Source organism: Caretta caretta, chromosome 15 (assembly GCF_965140235.1).
Source record: "Caretta caretta isolate rCarCar2 chromosome 15, rCarCar1.hap1, whole genome shotgun sequence".
In the NCBI taxonomy this organism is placed as follows: domain Eukaryota; kingdom Metazoa; phylum Chordata; order Testudines; family Cheloniidae; genus Caretta; species Caretta caretta.
In genome coordinates, this window is record NC_134220.1 from 12,316,851 (window position 1) to 12,337,028 (window position 20,178).

The 20,178-nt window shown below is 43.2% G+C and overlaps 2 protein-coding genes across 6 annotated transcripts in view; one reads left to right on the forward strand and one right to left on the reverse strand.

Annotated features, from left to right (window-relative positions):
- The window catches only part of RSPH14 (radial spoke head 14 homolog), a 224,302-nt gene extending 211,256 nt beyond the window's left edge, over positions 1-13,046 (reverse strand). Inside the window, exons 1-3 of the mRNA XM_048822309.2 lie at positions 12,257-13,046; positions 9,675-9,777; positions 9,328-9,446 (exon numbers count right to left, since the gene is read on the reverse strand). Of these exons, the coding sequence (XP_048678266.1) occupies positions 9,328-9,446; positions 9,675-9,777; positions 12,257-12,455 (421 nt within the window). The 5' untranslated portion in view covers positions 12,456-13,046. The remainder of the gene's footprint in view (positions 1-9,327; positions 9,447-9,674; positions 9,778-12,256) is intronic.
- A 195-nt stretch (positions 13,047-13,241) lies between these two features.
- Positions 13,242-20,178, forward strand: part of RAB36 (RAB36, member RAS oncogene family) — a 32,666-nt gene continuing 25,729 nt past the window's right edge. For 2 of the 5 annotated variants that reach the window (XM_075120244.1, XM_075120245.1), the window contains exons 1-2: positions 18,551-18,980; positions 19,757-19,861. In XM_075120244.1, coding sequence (XP_074976345.1) covers positions 18,978-18,980; positions 19,757-19,861 — 108 coding nt within the window. In that variant the 5' untranslated portion in view covers positions 18,551-18,977. Of the gene's footprint in view, positions 13,415-14,900; positions 15,227-18,130; positions 18,210-18,550; positions 18,981-19,756; positions 19,862-20,178 lie in introns of those variants that run through there. The other 3 variants (XM_048821666.2, XM_048821665.2, XM_048821664.2) reach the window with 3 other exon arrangements.

Below are 20,178 nucleotides of genomic sequence, written 5' to 3' on the forward strand. Positions count from 1 at the left end.
CTGCTGTGGGCACCAGTACCATCACCCGATCCCCTGGTTGGAACCGTCGAAGCTTTGCTTGATGGTTATAATGGGTTCGTTGGGTCTCCTGTGCTCTCTCCAAGTTCTCCTGTACAATGGGCGTAACTCGGGCTATCCGATCTCTCATCTGCAGTACATGCTCAACTATGTTCCTTCTGGGATTTGGCTCCTCTTCCCAGGCTTCTCCGGCTATACCCAATATGCCCCGAGGGTGGCGCCCATATAGTAGTTTGAATGGAGAGAAACCCGTGGAGGCTTGCGGAACCTCCCGGATGGCGAACATGAGGTAAGGCAATATGGTATCCCAATCTTTCCCATCCCAGCTCACCACTTTCCTGATCATGGCCTTGAGGGTCCTATTGAACCTTTCCACGAGGCCATCTGTTTGCAGGTGGTATACAGAGGTCCGTAGGGCTTGTACATGGAGCAATGAACAGAGATCTTTCATCAACTTGGACATGAAAGGTGTCCCTTGATCAGTCAATATCTCCTTGGGTAGCCCAACCCGGGCAAAGATCTGTACTAGCTCCTTAGCTATTGTCTTGCAAGCTGTGTTGCGCAGGTGAACAGCTTCCGGGTACCAGGTTGCATAGTCCAGTACCACAAGCACATGTTGGTGGCCCCAAGCTGTCTTCTCTTGGGGCCCTACCAGATCCATGGCTATCCGTTTGAAAGGAACCTCTATTATTGGAAGAGGTATCAAAGGAGCCTGCAAGTACGGGCAAGGGGTATGTAACTGACACTCCGGACAAGAGGTGCAGTATCGCCGGACATCTTCATGTACTCCTGGCCAGAAGAACCTCCGCAGGATCCGTGCCTGGGTTTTCTCTACTCCAGGTGTCCTCCAAACAGGTGACTGTGGGCGAGACTCAATATGGCTTTTTGATGTTTTCATGGCACCAGAAGTTGTTGTATCTCTTGCTCCTGCATTTGCACCACGCGGTACAGGAGATCTTTCTTCACTATAAAGTAAGGTCCAGAACCCCGGACCTTCCCATCCACGGGTATCCCATCGATCTCGGCCACCTCTTTCCTGGTGTTATCATATCTGGGGTCTTCCGCCTGGTCCCGCCCAAAAGTCTCTCTCCTGGGACTAACCTGCCCAAGCTCCCAGGGGCTGGCTTCTGCTTCTTCCAATGGCTCGCCACCATTATGGCTGGGGGCAGCTTCTGGCTCACCTTCTGTGGTGGAAGTTTCTCTGTTGGCTGCTCGCGTCCATCTGCCTATTAGGGAGGTCTTCTGGCCCTGGGTCAGGATCCAGGTTCCCAGGGCCTTTGCAGCCTTCCTCTCTTTTTCTGTCTTCCGGGTCTTTCGGGGGGCTGAGAACAGATCCTGAGAAATCTCAGCGAACATCAGGGGTTGACATTCACCCGGTGATGAGTCGCTGTCCTCAGAGTTCCCACCTCCCTCCAGCCTCTCCGGGGGCAGTAAATTATCAAACCCTGGATAGTCCCTGCCAATGACTACAGGATATGGAAGTTTAGGAACTACGCCCACGGCCACCTCAGTGGGGTTTCCCTGAACCTCTATCTCCACTGGGATGGTGGGGTAATGGCTCATGGCCCCATGCACGCACATCACTGCTACGCGTTTGGCTTGTAGTAGCTGACTATTTTTTACCAGCTTACCCGATATGAGGGTGATAGCACTCCCAGAGTCCACAAGCACTGTAATCTCTGTTCCATTTATCCTCACTGGCCTGGTGTAATTATGCGGGGCTAATGCGACCCCCACGAGGTGGATAAGGGAGCATGGGACCTCCCAATCCCCCAAGTTACATTGCATAGGCTCCTCGGTGCTGGGACAGTGCTGCTATGTGTCCTCACTCCCCACATGCATAACATCTATAATTGCTTTTAATCACTCCCCTATCCTGGGTGTTAGGGGGTTTAGTCCCGGGGTTCCCCCCACTCAGGCCAATCCCTTCCTTCTGGGGTCCCTGCTGGTTTTCGCCCCCCCACCCTTCTTCCACCTAGGACTCCCCAGGGGTTTGGCTGCTCAACCTTCCAGGGTTGGGGTCGGGTGCTTGCTTCAAAAGCGGCTTTCCTTGGGTAGTCGGGTCAGTTCCCTGGCTGCCATCCATCTTTCTACCAGTGTGATCATCTCATTGTACGTGGACAGATCGTTCTGACCTACCCATTTGCGGAGATCTGGCGGTAGTCCCCGCATGTAATGGTCGATGACCAGGATCTCAAAAATCTCCTCCGGCCTGTACACCTCGGGCTGTAACCACTTCTGTGCGAGGTGTATGAGGTTGAATAGCTGAGACCTCGGGGGTTTGTGCTCCTATTATTTCCACTCATGGAACCTCTGGGCCCTTACCGCTGCCGTTACCCCTGATCGTGCTAGGATCTCTGCCTTCAGACGGGTATAGTCAGTGGCATCCGTGGCAGGCAAGTCAAAGTAGGCCTTCTGGGCCTCTCCACACAAAAAAGGGGCGAGAATGCTGGCCCAGTGCTCCTGGGGCGACGCCTCACGCTGAGCAGTCCTTTAGAATGAGAGGAGATATGCCTCTACGTCATCTCCTGACGTCATCTTTGGCAGACAACCAGTGGCCCTCAGGGTTCGCATCCTGTCAGACCCCCGGGCCTGGGTGGTGAGGATCTTCAGCTGGTCCACCACCTCCCTCAAGAGGGCACGATCTTGCATCGTCTGGCTCATCAATAATTGATTGGTTTCCTGCTGTAGCCGCATAGACTCCTGTTGTGCCATGGCCTGAACCCGGGTGGCCTCCTGCTGGGCTGCCGTGGCTTGTACCAGAGCTCTTACCACCTCCTCCATTGTGGTACAAAGCAAACAAACAAGAACCTAAATAAATAAATAAAATCCAAAACCCCAGTGCGCTTTTTTTTTAAACCTCTTTCTTCCGCCACGCTGTGAACGAAATCCCACTTCTAACACCAGTCGTGACAAAGCTCTGTCCTTGCCTCCGTGGGTCCCGCGTTTCCTGGCGGATTTCGCTAGCCTCAGAGGCTCACTGTGACCCTCCACGTAACCCTTCTTTCTCTAGAGACAAGGGTCATAGTCTACTGAGCCATTTTCATCATAAGCCAGCAAGGGAGGTGAGGAGAAGTTATCCTTCCTTGCACAGTCTCTGTTGTCTCCCAGTCTCAGTGATTAATCAGGGGGCAAAGGTGCGGGGGGGGGGAGGGGAGCCCGGGCCCACCCTCTACTCCAGGCTCCAGCCCAGGCACCCTAATAGTATCAGCTATGGTAGCTGACCTTTTAGAAACATGACATGTACAATTCCCTGGGCTACTTCCCCCACAGCAGCCCTCACTTCCTCAAGCTCCACTTCACCCTTACCTCAGGGCCTCCTTCCTTGTGCCTGATATGGTGTGTACTACTCAGTCTCTCCAACAGCACTTCTTCCTCCCACAGCTCCTGACATGCACACCCACCTGACTGACTGGGAGGCTTTTAACTAGTTTCAGCCAGCCCCTGATTGGCTTCAGGTGTCCCAATCAACCCAGCCTTCTCCCTGCCTTCTGGAAAGTTAATTGGCCCCAGGTGTCTTAATTGACCTGGAGCAGCTTCCATTTCACTTAACCTGGTACCAAGGATTTGTTTAGCCTTGAGCTAATATATCTATCTCCCTCTACTTTTCTATAGCCATCTGGCCTTGCCCCGTCACACTAGTCAAAAATGTATGGAATATTTGATTTTTGTTATCTGCTTATTAGCCACTAGCAATAATGGTCTAGATATCACTATGACACACACTAACAGCACATTTTGTTTTATGTGGAATTTTTGAGTAGTAATGTTTTAGGCTTTGGCACCACCAAGAGCCAATTTTGCTTACTACTGCATTTCATTGCTAGATAGATTCAGATGTTCTAATGAAATCCAAAGCTGTCTGCTTTTTTTGTAACCCTCAAAAAAGTCTGTCTCATGTGAAAGAAAAAATAGTTTTGTTTTGCATTGATAGTGCCCCTGGAAAAATAATTATTTTGGAAGTAGATGCTACTGCTGTATCATTTGTCTTTGTAAAATTTGAAGAATAAAATGAAAACTACAGCTTGAGATATTTCATCAACTGTTTTTGTCATACACATCTGATTAAACACTGAACAAAAAAAGCTGTGTGACTGATACAGCTAAATCATATAGGTAATTCATTAATAACTTTGAATTATAAACTAAATATAAAACCTGAAGAAGCACCAGTCAACAGATCCATGCAATCACACAGCTTCAGAAATGTGAGAGTAATGGTTTGATCTTTAAAGACAGGAAGCATCCTCACTGCTCACTGAAGTTAATCAAAGTTAAGGGTACTCCGCACATCCTGAGACTGGGCCTTAAAATATTAGGAAATAGAGCATTTTCTCACTAGAATACTCATAAGTAAACAGTGATCTTCCCTGTTAAAAGCCTACAGTGGCTACAAGAGAAGTACTTTACATGCTAGGTCTGGTCCTTTGGGGTACTGAGTGCCCTCAAACTCCATAGACTTTGAATGGGAGTTGTGATCTGGCCCACATATATCAATGGAGTGTTAATTCAAAAGCTTAATGATTACAATTTAAATGTCAACTATTAGCTGTATCACTGATTTCAGCACAAATATACACCTAAAGTGTTTATCCTACAATCCCAAACTGCCTCCCACACCTTGCTGCTGCCAAAAGAATTATTCCTTCATTAACTGCCAAAATTCCTGCTTCCCCCAACAACTTCTACAATGCAGTTATACATTTTCAATGCAAAGTTCTGCATTACACTGAAAATTTAGACAGCATAAACTGAATTTATTATCAAGGGATACTATACTGATTGTATTATTTATTTCCAGCCTTCGTTCACCTTCATATTTAATTCACTAAAATCTTCCATTTAAAAAAAAATCATCTGAAGATGCCACAGAATCTCTAGTCTGTCATACTGAAGTGCTACAGAATTCAGGAGCTTTTCCTGGAGAATTTAAGTCAGGGTGGTCTCCAAGTATACAAGGCTTAGATCATGTATGCCACAATGAGTGTTTACTAGGATTGCCAACAGTGCACTATTACAAGGGACATCCCTTTTTTTTTTCATCTCTGTACTACAAGATTGGGAGTTGCTAAGTGCTGCAAAAAGCAGCAAGAAATAGCCCTGGCAAATGTAGGTGAGTACTGCTTATTATTGATGATGATAATATTTGGAGGGGTGGGGAGGAGAGGTGAGGCAGGGGTGCTAATTTTTGAAATACAGATTTCAAAATTTGTCCCTTGTTTTTTAAATACAATGTTGGTAACCCTCAGGTTTACTAATGAAATAACTTTACCTGGCATGTGCTTTATGTGTCACAGTTTGATAGCTAAATGATAACAAGAGGTTGTGCAAATGTTTGACGGTAAAATATACACAGAGAATATGCAGTAGATGGATTTTCAACAGTGACTAGTGATTTTTGGGTGCATCCGTTTTTCGGGGTGCTGCTTGAGACACTTTGAAAGGCCCTGATTTTCAGAAAATGCTGAGCACCAAGTACATGATTTTACAGAAATGTAGGCTTATGCCCAGAATAGAGCAGTGATAGACCGATCTGAGTTAACAGCCAAAGAAAGAATAGCCTATCGCTGTAGAGATCAGTTATATGGATTCAAAGAAATTTTGACTGCATTTCTAGATATATTTAGATTAAAAATATTTAGACTGCTCAAAGAAGAACACACTTCCATTCCTTCAAACACCTCCTCCTTTTCTATCCCTCTTTGGTCCCCTGTTTTTCCTATTTGTATACATTTTTGCCTATTTGATTACTATAACCCCCCACTGTAACTATGTATTTGTAGTATTGTCTAGTTTTGTACTGTCTGGTCTTGCAGCTTTGAGTTGTAAAACTGCATAAGTCTTTTGGGGATCCCATGAAGTGTATGGTTCTTGGAAACATATACAAACTACAAGTCATCCACCTTTTTGTATTTTTCACGTTGTCTTTTATAAAAAAAATTAAGTCACAAAAGAGGTGCTCAGCACTCACTCTAGAGAAAATCAGGATCCTTTAAGATTTCTCCAGTTTGGCTCCCAAAATTTGAGGTATGCAAAATCACAAAACTTTGGACTTGTATTTCTATTCAGGATCGGTATCTAAGGCTAGTAAAATAAGACTGTTCTTCAACAGTGTCACCCATTTCCATTAACTACTGATCAGAACAAACTAAGGTCTCAATCCTGCAGTGAGCGCCATGTAGGTGAACCTTTGAATCCAAAAAGATCTCATTCCAGGATCAGGATCTAAGTGTTTTACCTGAAGTCAGACAGCAGCATTCACCTGTCCTGCAAAATTAATTACTTTATAGAACATTTTCTCTACAAACCAAAATCCAGATAGAAACACTTCCTGATACTAAACAAATACACAGAGTAAGAAGTCCCATGTCTTGACTTTATTTTGCAAAAAGGTACTTGAACTATGTATTACCCCCTTTGACCCATGCTGTTAGCCAATATTTGTGGTCTTGAGAGTTGTTTCCATTAGCAAGAGAAATTAGTTAAACAGGATTGTATCAAAGAAATACCTCTATTTACAAAGAACGTACACAAGGTCCTGTTTCCCTGAACACAGCAGAAAGCAAACAAGAGACTGTTTCCAAGCTCAATACTCCAAGACTCTTTCAACCCATCACTCTGCCAAAAGGCTCTCTCTTTCTTTACTTTATCTCAGGACCATGTTTACTGTGCCTATCTTGTTGCTTTCTGCCTCCCTACAGCTTCTTCTGATCCACAGCCCTATGCATTTGCAATCAGATCCCAATAAAACTATTCCACCCACACAGCTCAGTTTCTGACTGGTGTTGTATGTGGTTTGTGTTTTCCGTGGAAGCTATTGTTTCAGCTATCTTACTCCAAAAAGAAGCTTATGTGCTGCTTATGTTTATCCTGAATGAAAGTTGGCACTCACGCCCACCAGCTCCAATAAGGTTTTTGACAGCAGTTAGGGGTCAGACATGTCTTCTGGTAGCCACTGAAATCTTCGCCAAAAATATTCATGAATAGTTCCCTAAAATTAAGGCTGCAGTACTTTTTACATTCAAACATCTCTAATGGATGATCCTGCAATAAATTCAGTATTAGTAGCTCCGGGCGTGCCAGAGAATACATTGGATTTATAATATATGGCATACTGCCATTATGTTCTGCAAGAAATTCCTGGCAGCATGGTTAAAAAAATGACACATGAAAGGTGTGATTTTTTTTCTTATACACTAAAGCCCCTTTATATCACTCTGGCAATGTTAAGGGGGTCATGTGAGTGTAATGTAATTTATTTCATGTTAAGGTCTGTTTACGTTGCTATCTGCGACTATTTGTATGTTAAACTGTTCTGCTCTGAAAAGGATATACCAAGAATCCTGCTTGCCTTTAACATTTCAACACACTGTCAACACTGAAGAACAGTCAGTCAAGGAAAAGCAAAGGGACAGTGTGATATTCAAACAGATGCTTGAAAATACATACACAGTGATATGTCTAATTTTAAGCCTGCTAGCCTTGACAGCAACTCTTTAAACATATAATTCTGCTGTGAACCAACTGGCATATTTTCTTCCTGCGACATTTTCTTCTCTCACAAGTGCCACAAAATGCTATTTATCATCTTGACTACAGAGCTGAATGAATAAGTACCCTGATAGATCAGGACATACTAAAGAGTCACGTTGCAAGCCACCTTCTCATTAGATTTGAAAGTCTACAGGATGACTAATAGAACAAAATAATGCAAAAAAAAATTTAAATTCTACTAGAAAATCCTTTTATCTGATAGATAGGTGATCTACTACACCTTAATGGTGATCACATAAAAGTTGTTGGTTGTTTTGTTTTCCACTGGATTGCTCTGCTATTAACTGATTTATTCACTTCAAACTTCACAACAGGCTGCATTCACATAAAAGTTCTCTTCTATAATTCAAGCATGCTCACTCAGCAATTTTTTTTAAACATTCTCTCAATGCCTTTTAAGCACCACTACTATGATGGAAGTCTTCCACTTGAAATTTGGTATGTTTTCCTTTGTCTTAATACAATGGATTTTAAATGGATATTTCCTGTAGATACTATTGTACTTCTGAACTCTGACACAAATCAGTATTTTTAAAAACTGTGGACAAAAGGATCAAAAATCAGGGCCAAACCCTTAAGGCAAAAAGAAGACAGAAAACTAAAAATGTATGTAGTTAGACTAAAGAAAACATTTAAAAAGTATAATGAATTATCCCACTATTATTTCAAGTCAGAGACAAATTCTTATGATTGAACTCCTAGGGCTAAATGCTGTACTCCACTTCCTGAGAGATGCAGCCCAACAAGATTGGTGGGGGGCAAAGATGCAGTTTTGTTATGTTTGCACCCTATGAATTCTAGGCTGCTAGAGGGCTGAAACAGCAGCCCATAGCCTAGGCACAGTAGCCCAGAACCCCTGGAGCACTTGATGTTATTGGCGTGCTCCTTCTGCCACTGATATGCCCCCTACACCAGGGCTTGCGAGTAGGGTGAGGTGAGGGATATTTACACAGGATCTGCATTACCCTTGCACTGGAGAAATTTGCCCCAAGCCTCTTGCAGCTCCTGTGTAGCCCCTATGAGCTGCCAGAGTAGTGTATGGGGGCTGGAATAGTAGCCAAAGTCAGCCCCCTAAAATTAAGAGAGAGAATAAGCAGCCTCTTTAATGCAATATCATTCATGGGAATTCCTGAAATCCAAATCTGAGGGCTGAAATCCTGCAAATTCTTATTCAAGAGAGTAGCCTTACACATGCAAGCAGTCTCACTCAAGTCAATGGAATATGCCTTGTGAGTAAGAGTTTGCAAGATCAAACCCAAAAGAAAAAAACATACATTGCTTTTCTGACACATTACAATAGAACCTTGTTTCAACATGACCTGTGAACTGAGTGAGCCTTTTATCTTTTAAAAGTAAGAATTGACACTGCTATTACAAAACCTGCAAACAATTTAAAAAGTGAGAACAGATTATCATGCAGTATAATTGTCCCTCACTCAAAAGCAGCAAGACATTCTTTTAAAGTCTTCAGATGTAACTCAATGATAAATTACAAAAATAAGACACTACTTATTTTTGCTGATCTTATTTTCTTTACTTAAAGTTATTTCTCATTAATGGAATTTTAAGGAAACTGAAAAAATTTAAGCTGTAAATTATTTTGGAATAAGGTACATTCAACTATCTGCTTTCGCCTCCTTAAGTATTTAATCATTTGAAATGCATACTTAAATAGACCTGGAAAGATTAAGATGCCAGAGCACTTTATGTATCCTTCTGAAAGAAATACTTTGAATAAAAAAAAAAAAATCCTACCCGCCGGTAACTCTGCCATTATTTCAAACGCCCGGTGCATGTTTCTCCGACAGATATCCACTGGATCATTCAAGAGCTGGGACAGGGCAGGAATGACTCCATTTTCTATAAAGCCATCCCTAAAATCAGAAAGCTGAGTTTATGGGAGATTTAATTAGGCAAAACAAAACTCATAAATCCTACCAATGTGTAATAATCTCACTGACATTCTGTTCTAAATCTAAATCTAAATCATTCCAGCAATCTTGATGAAACTTGGAAACTGCTGCTGAGTATTCTTCACTTAAACTTTAGCTACCATCTCCACTCTCCAGTACCATCCAGTAAACTCTGGGGAATATACTTACCTGCCAACATTATGAGTAGCCATTATATAAAGGACTTCGGTTGTTTTTTCTCGAACAGTGCTATCTTCGTCAAGAAGCAAATATTTCAGATTATCCAGGAATCCTAAAAGACAGAATAGATTTTATTTTTAATATTTCTTTACTTCAGGGTTAGTTTATTAAAATAGCAATGATTGGGTCAAACTCTGGCACTAACACATCAAGAAAGAAAGTGACTTCCAGAGTTGAAGATTTACCACCAAAAATGCCATACCACGAATCTCCCAGTGTTGAAATTTCACAACTGTAGTGTATGAGTTATAGCTGTAATATGCTTAACACAGCTAGCATCACTAAGGGCATGATTCAAAACCCAGTGAAGACAATGGAAAGATTTTTGTTAACTTCAGTGGGCACTGGGTGGGGCCATAAGTAATTAGGCTGCTGTGTTCTGCACTAGCTAAGGCCCTAATCCTGCAAATACTTATGCATTTGCTTAACTCTAAGCTTTTAAGCTAAGAGTAAACCCACTAAGGCAGGCATTCTCAAACTTTTTTGCTGGACCCCCTTTGAAAATATTTCAGGCTGTGATGACTGAGCCCTCCCCGCACCCCTCTCCAATACCATTCCACCAATGGGCGGCAGGTATCATATAGGCTGGGGAGGCCGTGCGTCTCCAAACAGCCAGGCCCATGCTCCGCGACTCCCCCTGTGCAGTGGTCCCAGAGCTGGGGCTGCATTGCCCATCCTCCCGGCACTCTGGGGCTGGGGCCACATCGCCCCGCACTCCAGAGCCGGCAGCCACGGGGGGTGGGAGGGTGTAGAAGGGGCAGGGCCGGTGGTTCACGCACTGCCCATGATGCCACCATTACTTCTGCACTGTTGCTAGCGGTGGCGCAGCCTTCCGAGCTGGGTGCCCAACCAGCACTGCACTAAAGTCAATGGAGCTACTCATGTGACTAAGAACATACATGTTTGTAGGACTAGAGCCTAAAATTTTTGGACTTTTTTCAAGGGTAGCCCCAAGCAGAAGTTATGTGAAGAAGAAATGAACTTGATTTCCTTACTTGGCCATACATTTACTAGGCCATTATTGGCTGGGGGTGGAGGACAAGTGGTACACCTGGTAGCAAGGGCAGAATATGAGTCTCACATTATTACCTTTTTCAGAGTAGCAGTCGTGTTAGTCTGTATTCGCAAAAAGAAAAGGAGTACTCCTTTTATTATTACCTTTGCTACTGTAGTTCGGATTAAAAAATAACCTGACAGGTTCCTAATGGGATGACCAGTATTCCTGGCTAGAGGAAATATCAGCAGAGGAAGGACTTCAAGAATTGCAATGGGGCATGGAGATTAAAATGGTGGCAGAGCTGAGGCAAATTCCTTCTTTAGTTTAAGTTAAACTAGCTATAGGTATGCAGCACCCGAAGTGCCAAAAAAATGCATAGGAGACTGAATTCAATGGAGCTGTGCCAGAGCTGAGTTGGGGTTTGTTTGTGGAGGTTTTTTTATATGACCATTTGCAGCAGAAGCTTATTTAACCTGAATCACAGAATATCAGGGTTGGAAGGGACCTCAGGAGGTCATCTAGTCCAACCCCCTGCTGTCATTTAGCCAATCCCCAATTTTTGCCCCACATCCCTAAATGGCCCCCTCAAGGATTGAACTCACAACCCTGGGTTTAGCAGGCCAATGCTCAAACCACTGAGCTATCCCTCCCCCCACCTACCCACACCAAAGGAAAATATTGATCCAAATCTGGGGAAAACAGAGGTGCTAAGATACAATGCAGATGACTCTGTTATAATATTCATAGTTTTGTAAGCCTGACAAATATTTTATTCCATATTATTTAAAGGTTCATCAGAGTAGACCCTGATCCTGCAATGTGAACTGATGGTTTGGACTGTTACAACTGTGCAGAATGCCAATGAGGTCAACAGGACTCCACATGGATGTAAATGTCAGCACTATCTGATCTATGTGGGTGGTTTTCCATGAGTGGACTCTATCCCTGTGCAAAGCCCCAATGAAGTCAGTAGATCTGCACGTGGGCGTAAGTGTCCAACTGCGCAGAACAGCCTGAATGCTCGGGGCTCCGAGAACAACAGTTCCACCCTCAGACACAATGTAGGAAGAAAGTTAAAGATAACCTACAACTAAAAAAAAGTGGGTTTGTGCCCTGTTTTCTTCCTGTATGCTCGTCTGAAAGGTTTTTCTTCCCCCAGCCATGGGGGGGGGGGGTGGCTTACATTTTTTACATATTAAAAGTCAGGTCTCCCTTACTTTTTGTCTCCTGGAAGGCTTATTTACTACAGGAGAACTGGTAGCATTAAGATAGCAGAAATCCCATGCACATAAAATCTAATTAACGGATAGGGAAAGTCTTTTTCTCTTGGACTATTTACAACTTTTTAAAAACATTTGCTAAACCAGGGCATGTGAGGCATGATGTTCCTTGTATTTCTGAGGTAAAAAACAAGCAGGAATAAAATGAAAACCTTTACAGGGCTTTTGTACATCCCAAAGAAAGAAACAAAACCACTTGTCCCCTTTCCCAGGGCCAGGTATTCTGGAAATCTGTGGCATCAGAGATCACTTACCTAGTTTTATTGCTTGGTAAACATTCTCTGGGTCATGCACCAGGTCACATAGGGCCATCAGTGCCCTCTGCCGGGTCAGCAGCTCAGGGGACTTTAACTCCTCATTCAGTTTAGGTAGGGCCCTCTCCCCAAAAGCAATAGGGGCTTTAGTGGGGTCAATGTCGGGGGGCAGTTTGGCTGAGATACGAGCATGTGCCATCCTTAGGTACGAAGGGATGGATTCCCTCTGTTCGCTAAAGACACCCCAAAAATCACTCTCCCAGAGGGGGTGGCTAAAGTACCCGAGGAAGCAGGAGCTCCTGCTTTCAAGTCGCACTAAGCTCCCAGCCCCAAGCAGAGCTACTCTGGGAAGGAGTCAAACGGTGACGAGTCTAGGACAGAGGATGATGGGGGGTCGAGGGGAGGACGCCCCCCCCCCCGTTTATTTCTGTCTCTATCGAATTCTGCTGCGCTGTCTCGGCTGGATAGTTTGGGTCTGACTGGTGTAAAGCCAAAAAACGAAAGGAAACCCCCCCCCCCGGGGGCAGGTTTACAGTGGGGTAGCTGGGGGAAGGGGGCTTTTTCCCGCCCTCCAGAAACGTTAAAAACCGCCCCTCTGACCGAATTACGGGAGCAGGGTCGTTTTCAGGGCACCCCCCCGAAGCCGTTGGTTTGGTCTGAAGTTTAAAAACAACACCTCGTAAGGGTCTGTCCTGTTTAAAAAAATCCCAATCCGAACGGAGCCAAGTGGGTACCCCGCCGGGTCCCGCTCCTCGACCCCCTGCGCCGCGCCTCGCCCAGCTCCGGCGCCGGTTGCTAAGCAGCGGAGACGCTCTCTGTGTGCGCCCGGTTCTGTGAATAGCTAACTGCGGGGCCTGCCACTGCAGGCTACCGGCCTGCGCAAACAGCGCAGCTAAGGCATTCTCCGCTTGCTGCTAAGCTGGGCCAGCGCCAGTGACGTAGTTGGTGAATAGGAAACTGGGGCCGTTATTAGCGTTGGGGAGGGCACGGAGGAGAGAAGTGACTGAACTATCGAGCTGGGGAGGCGATGTCCCTCCTGGGCGGGACCGGGAGAGAGACTCTTCTTAGGAGGGGTGAGCCCCCCTCTTTTTAGGGCCGGATAATGGGGGGCCCGCTGATAATCTCGCCTTCCTTTGCGGGGGGAGTGTGTGATCCCCGGTGAGGAGAGTGTTTATAAATCCCTGGGGAAAGTGGAGACGCCCCCAACCTGCCCCATGGGGGGGAGGGCGCACCTGTATGCGTTTGCGTGGGTCATTTGAACCCTCCCTTATCAGTGTTTGAAATCTGCCTTCTTCAAATGAGAGCCATGGAGAGGCCCTCCACTAGGATTGTTGGCCTGCTGGTCACTCCTTTTATACATCCTGCCCAGGGTCCCTGGGCCAAATCCTGCCCACAGCTAGACTCCCTGCAACCCGCTGACATCACCGAGGCTGCATGGAGTGTCACTGAGGCCAGAATTTGGCCTATCTGTGATTATACATATATAATCAGGGGCAGATGTACACAGTATCCCAATGTATATGAGGATATAATTAAATCATTTGTGGAGAAAGGCCAGCACCAGGGTTCACTCTGAGGAAAATGGGAGTGTAGCCTGTATAAAGATTCAAGAATCAGGCCCAAAGATGGGAGAAGAGACAGAGGAGAAAAAAGAAGGAGGTTTGGGGAAGTCAATACAAAATAATTTTATTTAGCCTGGTAATAAAGAGAAGGAGGTGCATTATTTACCTGTACCTATTATTTGTAGGTAATAATATTGAACTTGAATGATTTCAGACAGTCAGAATGCAGGGATATTGCACAGTGACTGACCTATAACTGTATGCTTATGTCTCTTTTATGCCTCTTTCTGCACTCTAGCTGAGGAGTTTGGGTTTCCATAATTACTGTAAGATTATTTCTCAATAGCTGTATGGTATGCAGATCCTTGTTTTCTGACCATATATGCAGCATGACTATTATCCAAGTGTCTCCTGCAGGCTTAAAGAACTATATAAGCTGTTGGTTATATTTCTGGGTGCCACTCACTCTCTTGCTGCATGACTTTGGGCAAATCAATTAACTTCTTGATTCAATTTCCTGGTCTGCAAAATTAGGATAATAATATTCAACTTTATAAAGTGCTATGAGGTCCTCAAATGAAAGGTGATATATAAATGCAGAATATTGTTGTTATTTTGGGGAAAATATGCCGGAATGTTAAAGACCAAAATATATAAAAAATCTTGATTTATAATAAGGCAACACTTTTTAATGGACCTATTTGCAGACTATTATTTCTGTAGAAAACAAAATATTTAAAATTATACTAATATTGACCAAGAGAGAGGCATTGTTTAGTAATTTAATAGTGGGACTGGGTGACAGGCACTCCTGAATCCTAATCTTAGCTCTGCCTCTAATTCTTTCTATAGCCTTGGAAAGTCATTTAGCTGCTGTCTCAGTTTCTCCATTTTTAAAGTGGATTAATATTTGCATACCCCACAGAACTGCTGTAAATATTACAGTAGATGGGTATTTTTTTGTGAAGTGCTTTGAACATGAAAACAACAATCTAATAGCTTAGTGTTCTCGGTTCAAGAAAGCCAAGATAAGAGTATCTAGCCTGGTTCATGTTATTTGATTTAGAGTTCTACTCTTACAGGGTGAAAGGACTGATCTGCATTCAAATTGGTATCACAAGGGCACAAACAAGCTCAAGATTCTGTGATTTCCTAATAAAAAGAACAATAAAAAAGAAGGCTCAGCAGATGGTTGAAGACATTTTAATCCCTCTGTATGTGAAGATGTAAAAGTGGATATTGTCTCAGATCAAATATGCATAACAGAAGAACTTGTGTAAGATTATTTGATTTAACAATGCTTACATCATACTAAATCCCCATGCTTCATAGAGACTGGCACAGTCCTGTGTTTGCCTTCCTCATACTGGTAGTTCTACTGAAATCAACGGGACACCTCTTGTGAATAGTAAGTAAGATTTATGACCTGCTCCTTCTTCTCCCATTTAAATTAATTATAGCTTTGTTATTGACTTCAATTGGAGCAGAATAGGGTCTCTTGCCTTTTAATTGAAAAGTATATATTTAATTTATTTATGTTAAAGCTTTTTGCACCTAAAACAATTAGTGAAATGGTTTCTCACCATGCAGCCTTTTAAGAGAGAAGGAAATTTCAGGCATATTTTAAAAAAAGGGGGGAGGGGGGAGTCATATTTCACATCAAACCTATGCTTCTAGGGGACTTTGAATTCCTGAAGGTGTGAAATAGCTGTATCAGTGGCCTCGGGACCTTATGAAAACCACGCCATGTGATGCTGGGCAAACACCTAAGATACATAGTAATCATTATTTTGATGCACTGGTTTGTCAGCATCCCTCCTGATACTTTTGTCACAGAAATAAAACACTGGTGCAGCCAAATGCTTGAAAAAGATCCAACTACTGTTTTAAAATAGCTGAGAGTTGGAGCCTATAAGTTAGAGACTGAAAAGGGCACAATTATATGGGAATGCTAGTTAATCGCTCTAGAATAAGATTGATTTAAAAACAAAAACATTTTAAAACAATTGAAAGTAAATATAAAATTATGCTTTCCATTAGACATACACTGCTTTGGCTGCTGTTCTCCACCTATGCAGGGTTTTGGCCATATGGCTTTACCTTATGCATAGATCTACTAGTCATACCCTCATTTCTGGGCCATGCCCACATTTCTTCCTCCACATTACTTTCCGGAGACCCACCACAGATGTGACATCTAGATTATATGAGGATTATTTCTTCTGTACATTGTTTCCACTTGGTAGACCCTTACGCATCCACGTAAGTGGTCTTGAGACTTGCCTCTGTTTTTAAGTATCAGCCCATTAATGTTTATGACATAGTTTTGTGTGTAAGTTTAAAATTTGATAGCTTGGTAGGCAGGAAGCATATGTCACTGCAATGCTGATTACCTCACTCTCAGGGAGCTCTGGGTTCTCACGCAGGCGACTGTGACATGTTCTGGCATCAGGGAAAATCAACTGTTTGTGCAACTTGTGCTACAAAAAAGGTTACTTCCCCACTCTTCACAAAGCAGTTAAATATTCATGCCCATGAACTAATTTTCATTATGGTTGTGCAACAGCTATAAAAATCAGAGTTCTTAGACAGGATTTTACAAAGACAATGGTATGGGTCAGTCAGATCAGTAGAATTAACATCAGACAAAGGAATAGATGCTGGCTTGTCATTGAAATCCACCGTGGCAAACTTTGTTACTGTTAAAATGGTTTTCAAGAAAACATACTTCTTTTCTTAATCTCAGAATTTGGGAGCAAATTATCCAGTAAACCAGCTAGTCCCATATTGTGGGTTAGAAACTCATTGTGTGTACACTTCCATTGGGATGTGGGCTCTTCCCTTTGCAGAATGGGAAGAGGGTGTCCTGAATAACCTGCAGACCTCCCAATATCCACAGGAAACCAGGCCATCCCTACAAAGGACCCGTGCCTCCACTCTGCCTTCTCTCCTACTTCCTTGGTCCTTTGGCAGGAGCCTTGCTGTCCTGGGTTTCTCCAGAGGCCATTAGCTTTGTACACTCCTTCAGGAGTAAGAGGGGCAGCATTAATTTATTCTAGTTTTCTGAAGGATGTTGGAGAGAAAGATGGAGAGTAGCTGGCCTGCCAGACCCAAATTCCCTCTCCATCCATAGAGTCTATTTTACATAGAATACTGATAAAGGTGTTTCTAGCACTGATGGAAATGCGGGATGATGCCATGAAGGCAGTGTGTCCCTTTTTTTTCTCTATGACCAGGTCCCCTGCAACCCCGTAGGCAGAGGAAATGATCTGGGCCTTAATACAGACCTCTGGTCATAGTCAGCTTTAAAGTTTTCTTATTTTCCTCAGTGTTCTTTGACAGAGTTGTATTTCTTACATCATTATCCATGCTCCCTCATTGTACAGTACAGTTTATTGATTTACTTGCTGGGGGAGTGGGACTGAAGCATGAGCAAAGTAAATATACTGGGTACCAACAAAGACAACCTGTTTATTTAAATTGGTTACCTTGGTCTCTGTTGCACTTTGGATTAATTGAGAGTGGTATTGATTTTTATAGTTCCTTTTGTGAAAGGGCTCTAGGAGACAAGCAGTGACTCAGCCTGTGTACACAGGGCAATTATTTACATGCTTAGGATGTTCTAGAACAGAATAGGGGGAGGTTAAGGAAGCAGCTTACATGGTGAGGCTGTCACCCAGGCAATAAGGTTTTTGTTCTGATTTTAAATTATTAATTTAAAATGTGAAAACTAGCTAAAATCTATCCCCATTAGCCACAAAGGGGTCTTATACGTAAAGGGCTAAATCCTTTATAGATTCCAAGGCTAGAAGGGACCATTGTGATCATGTAGTCTGACCCTCTTGTATAACACAGGCCATAGAACTTCCCCCAAATAATTCCTAGAATAGATCTTTTGGAAAAACAACCATTCTTGATTTAAAAATTGCCAGTGATGGAGAATCCCCCATGATCCTTGGTAAATTGATCTCACCTTGTACACACACAGGTAAGCTAATTTATTTTCCTAGGACTATTCACATAAGTAAAACAAGCTGGATTTAGTCCAGGGGTTGTAGAATTGATAACATTCCAGCTTCTCTGGATGATCTATTGACAGCAAACCCTGGGGTCTTGTTTGTTTTTGCAATATGCTTATGTTCACATGAATGACTAAAAATATTTAAAAGTAACTGCACACAATAGAGAACAAAAGCACTGGTTCTAGGTAGCAGATTAGGAATTCAGCTGTGTAATATTCATTGTGTATAGTCTGAAAAAATCATTGTAGTTTCTCAATCTTTCATTGTACATTCATGTGTCATTTTGTAAGGTACTGATCCAAGTGGGATTGCCCCTCAAGACTTTGCTCCAGGACTTCCAGGCTGGACTCCAGGACTGAGAAATAGAATGTGAGAGATTTCTTTTATTCACGATTTTTAAATCTCATTGAAAGAAATGGCAAAATCCTTCATTATACAAGATTAGAATTAATCCATAAGCCTGGAATAGAGGGAAGGACGGTATGCATTGTGTACTAATAAATAGGTTGGAGAGTGCTCCTACCGTGCAGATCTGCATTTGATCCTCAGGGCCTGTCTCTTGCTCCCAGGATGTTAGGAGGTGAGATCAATTAACGGCTTGATAGAACAAACAATTCTTTGTATAAAGGACTCTTTAAAACAGTTTGCTGGTGAACTGTGCAGCCTGATTCTGAAGTTGAGCTGAAATCCATTTAGCTGAAATTCTGAAAATTCCGCATGGGTTTCATCACATTCTCTCAGGGGTTCCATCGTTAGTATCCTTAATATTACTTTATTGCTAGTTTCCCAGCCCTCCAGGCCCTTATCTAAGGGGCTGATCCTGCAAGTCTTTACTCAGGCCCACCACCCACTGAATTCAGTGGCACTATCTCCTTAATGCAGAATCAGAGGCCCATTGTGCTTACTAACCAATAGCATCTGACTACCCACATCCATAAGTAACCAGTTCAGCCCTTTAAAACTGCTCCTTGTTAGAGAGATCTGCAGTATCCCTATGTAGTTAGTTACTCTTTATTCCAGCTCCACCATCAGATGGGGGGGGGCGGCGGGGTGGAATGTTTCAAACCAGTTGCTATGGTCACGCAGTAGCAGGCGGAGCGGCTCGTGTAGCTGCGAACCTGCTGCATCAGCTGCTGCATGGTGAGTCCTACTTTGCTACATGATCAGTTTTCTTATTGGAAATGTCTTTATTGTAAGTTCTGGTAGCAGATAATTACTCTAATAAAGGACTTTTCCCTGCATCCCCCAAAGCTACATTGTGTAGCTAAACGGATGTGTTTGGAATACGTCTCTAGGTGGCTGGGGTGACTGGGATTTCTTAATATATGCATGATTCATATGAACATTACCCTTCTTCCAAGTCACGTTGTGTATTGACTTAATTCTGTCTGAGCTGCTTTTGGATGACAGTTTTGTTCAGTATCAGGAAAAGTGACAACTTCATGATCCTTCCGCCTCCAACCAATTGGATGAAATGATGTCATGTAGGATTTATAATGTAACATGCATTGGGAAGGGGCATGAGGGAGATTTCAAATAATTATGAGAAAGATTTTTAAATGTTGTGTTGAAACACCTTACAAAATTATTTATCCGATGGAGAAACTATAAACACTTGTCTGTAAAATTAATCCCTGAGTGAGGGAGTCTCTTCCATCTTACTGAAATGAGACTTGGCTGCATTGTAACCTCAGAAAGCCACTCATTGCTGTTACAGCAACATAGTGAAAGAGTTCCTTTTAGCTAAGAAATGGGGCATTTATTACAAAGTGAAATCAAAGATCTACAAGCAGTGGGCTGCCAACTGCCTGGTTTTGTACCAGGAAAACAAAGATGCAGTATCCATAAGGAATGGTCATTTCCTTTTTTCATTCATGTTTGGGGTCTGCTGAGATGATTGTTTGTCTCCTTTACAGGTTTCATGTCTAACAGAGACAGACTGGATTTGGAGGATGAAGTCCAGCCTAATGCATTTGATTCCTCCAGTGAGTAGGGACAGAATAATCTCCCACTTCCCCAAGGTAAGCAGCTCCTCCTTCCTGTGCCCATACAGCTTGGCACCTGGCAGGCTAAGTAGTGCCTTCCCCACCCACCCAGGAGTTTTTTCCCCCCATTTACATACAATTATTTTTTGCTTTTTTTAAATGCAGAAATTTTAATAATTTCTCAGCATTTCAGAGGGACCATCATTTCTCCGTTCCCTTCCAAGGCTGGTATCTCAATTACCAACCTTGATCCCTTCCTTCAACCAAAAATGGACATACATCTTGACACAAAAGCCTTGTCTGTAATTCCCACCTGTTCTTTCAACTGACACAGGTAATTGCCACAGTTAGGG